Source organism: Sinocyclocheilus grahami, unplaced genomic scaffold (genome assembly GCF_001515645.1).
Source record: "Sinocyclocheilus grahami isolate Dianchi unplaced genomic scaffold, SAMN03320097.WGS_v1.1 scaffold19104.1, whole genome shotgun sequence".
In the NCBI taxonomy this organism is placed as follows: Eukaryota; Metazoa; Chordata; class Actinopteri; order Cypriniformes; family Cyprinidae; genus Sinocyclocheilus; species Sinocyclocheilus grahami.
In genome coordinates, this window is record NW_015517446.1 from 1,244 (window position 1) to 3,534 (window position 2,291).

At 35.1% G+C, this 2,291-nt stretch overlaps 1 protein-coding gene across 1 annotated transcript in view; it reads right to left on the reverse strand.

Annotated features, from left to right (window-relative positions):
- LOC107579677 (rho GTPase-activating protein 12-like) overlaps positions 1-1,744 on the reverse strand; it is a gene marked incomplete at its 5' end in the record, with an annotated part of 2,320 nt that extends 576 nt beyond the window's left edge. The window contains one exon of the mRNA XM_016265479.1: positions 1,691-1,744. Coding sequence (XP_016120965.1) covers positions 1,691-1,744 — 54 coding nt within the window. The remainder of the gene's footprint in view (positions 1-1,690) is intronic.
- Between the last annotated feature and the right edge of the window lie 547 nt (positions 1,745-2,291).

Sequence of the window (2,291 nt, forward strand, 5' to 3'; positions counted from 1 at the left end):
AAAAATTAAGCACAGAAATATTTGCATATGTTTTGCCAAAAAAGAGACGCGCAGAACAACAGGAGGAGCCAATTAGAAAGTAACTTGAAAGTTCCAGACATCAGAGAATGATCATCTGTGCTTAATTTGAATTTGAGTCAATGCTGCTGATATAAATATATTAATCAGCCCTGTCGAAAGAAAATCAATCAATTTATTTTTCTGGCTGGACAGATTACACCATTCCTGCAATTTCCTGAAGTGTCTTGATTTATAGGAAAAGCATGATAAAACAGACTGGTAAAGATGAATTACAATGCAAGTCTACAGGAAAAGAGATAACATTATATTTTAAGAAAACATTTTGATTTTATGAAAAATGTTAGAAAAAGCAAGGTCACGTGTATAACAATATTAAGGTTGCTTTGGGAAAAATATTTTTGCTAAATTAAAATAAATTGTAAGTGGCAGTACAATAGTCCAGCAGTTCCATAGAAATGTCTGGTTAGCACAATTGAAAGTAAAGAAGTCAGTCAATGAAAATAGTTATTTTAGAAAGCGTCTCTACCTCATTACTGTTAGACAGACCACGTCCTCACTGCTGAAGGCATTGTTATTTTGGTGTAACCCATTGTGAGCTTCACCATAATGAAAACAACCACACAATACAAATGAACACAGAAACCAGAGGAAAATTGAGCAACTGAAAACTCACATATACAGGAAGAACAGAAATAGAAGCCATTCTCTCACCTGAGACTAACAGAAACTACTGCTTCCAGAACATCAACAAAGCCACCGCTGACTACTTGACTTGAAACCTACTGTAACTGGTAATGTGTAAGTTAGAGGATATATATCGGTGAATACAAAGCCACTATTAAGTGACCCACCAGGGGTTCTTAAAACTTGGACGCAACATCTGAGGAAAAATCCTACAAAATAATGACCCGTTGCTAACCCACCTCTAAAAAAATGGACACAATTCCTGTTTTTATGGAAAGGCTGTTGGCAAAGACCTCAAATAGTCAGAGTATTTGGAAAAGAGAGAAAGAGGCCTGTTAGCCGATTCATCCTGTCATGCATGGAAACATATGGGACTTCCTGTCATACTGAAATAATAAGGTTAATCGCAACAATAGACTCAAAGCTGCTCCAACATTTTCCAATGTCCTGTGAAACTGTGTGGCAATGAGCAAAACATTCCAAAAGAGAATCCCAACATTTCAATCAGCCAAATACATTTTGACTGGCAGTCAAATAATCGTTTATTTGTATACTGTAAATGATTACTAAACTACACTGCGCTAGTTCCAAGTCGTATCGCTACTCTTTCAGTTTACATAAAATAATTTCAACTCAGATTAATATTTCCATGTATGTATGTCCATGTATATAAATATTTTTTATTTGGTAAGTAGTGGCGGTTTGGTTGTGATCATGACCAGCAAACTGTACATCATACCTTGTTTAAAAGAAAAGAAAAGAAGCAGTGCCCAATTTTAAAGAGGTCAGCTGCAGCAAATTGCAGGATCTGAAATATCATCATTAAAAATTTTATTTTTATTTTTAAAACTGATTGTAGAAAATAAACTGAATCACAAAATTAAAAACAGAAAATAATATATTAATTTAATAATTTAAAGTAATGATATAATATAATATAATCATTTGAAATCAAACATTAAAAAAATACAGCGGTAAATTTCACCTTCTGACTCCTGCTTGTCTCTCGAGTTGTCTCTTGGGTCTTTTTCTTTTCAGTCTAATGGAGATACTGAAACTCTCCAGCTCAATATCTGCATACAAACCACAACCCTTGTTTTTGCTTGTATCAGCAAAAAAACAACACTAGGAGAGACCAGCCTACACTGGATTATTTTATAAGAAAGGTGACCCCAAAATAGCTCAAACAGCAGTGATCATAAATTAATTTCACTCAGTGTATGTACAATGTTGCGTTCACACAGAAACACAGAGTAATGTATTCAAATCCATGCGTAGTCACATGCCTCCACATGGAAATGTGTAGAGCACACCCAGGAGGAAATGCCCAGCACACACATATACGCAATAGCAGCTGTAAGCATCCATAGACTACAGCCCCTACGGCAATATATGAGATATGAATAAGTACTCTTTCAAAAAATGCATTTGGTTATGAAGTGTGTTTGTATAAATGTATGCAAGGTCAAACTGAAATAATATGCCAATTGATTTCATGCTATGAGAGGTCTGTTGTTCCAGAGATGTTTTAAGATTAGATGCTCAGATATGGATGACACACACACACACACACACACACACACACA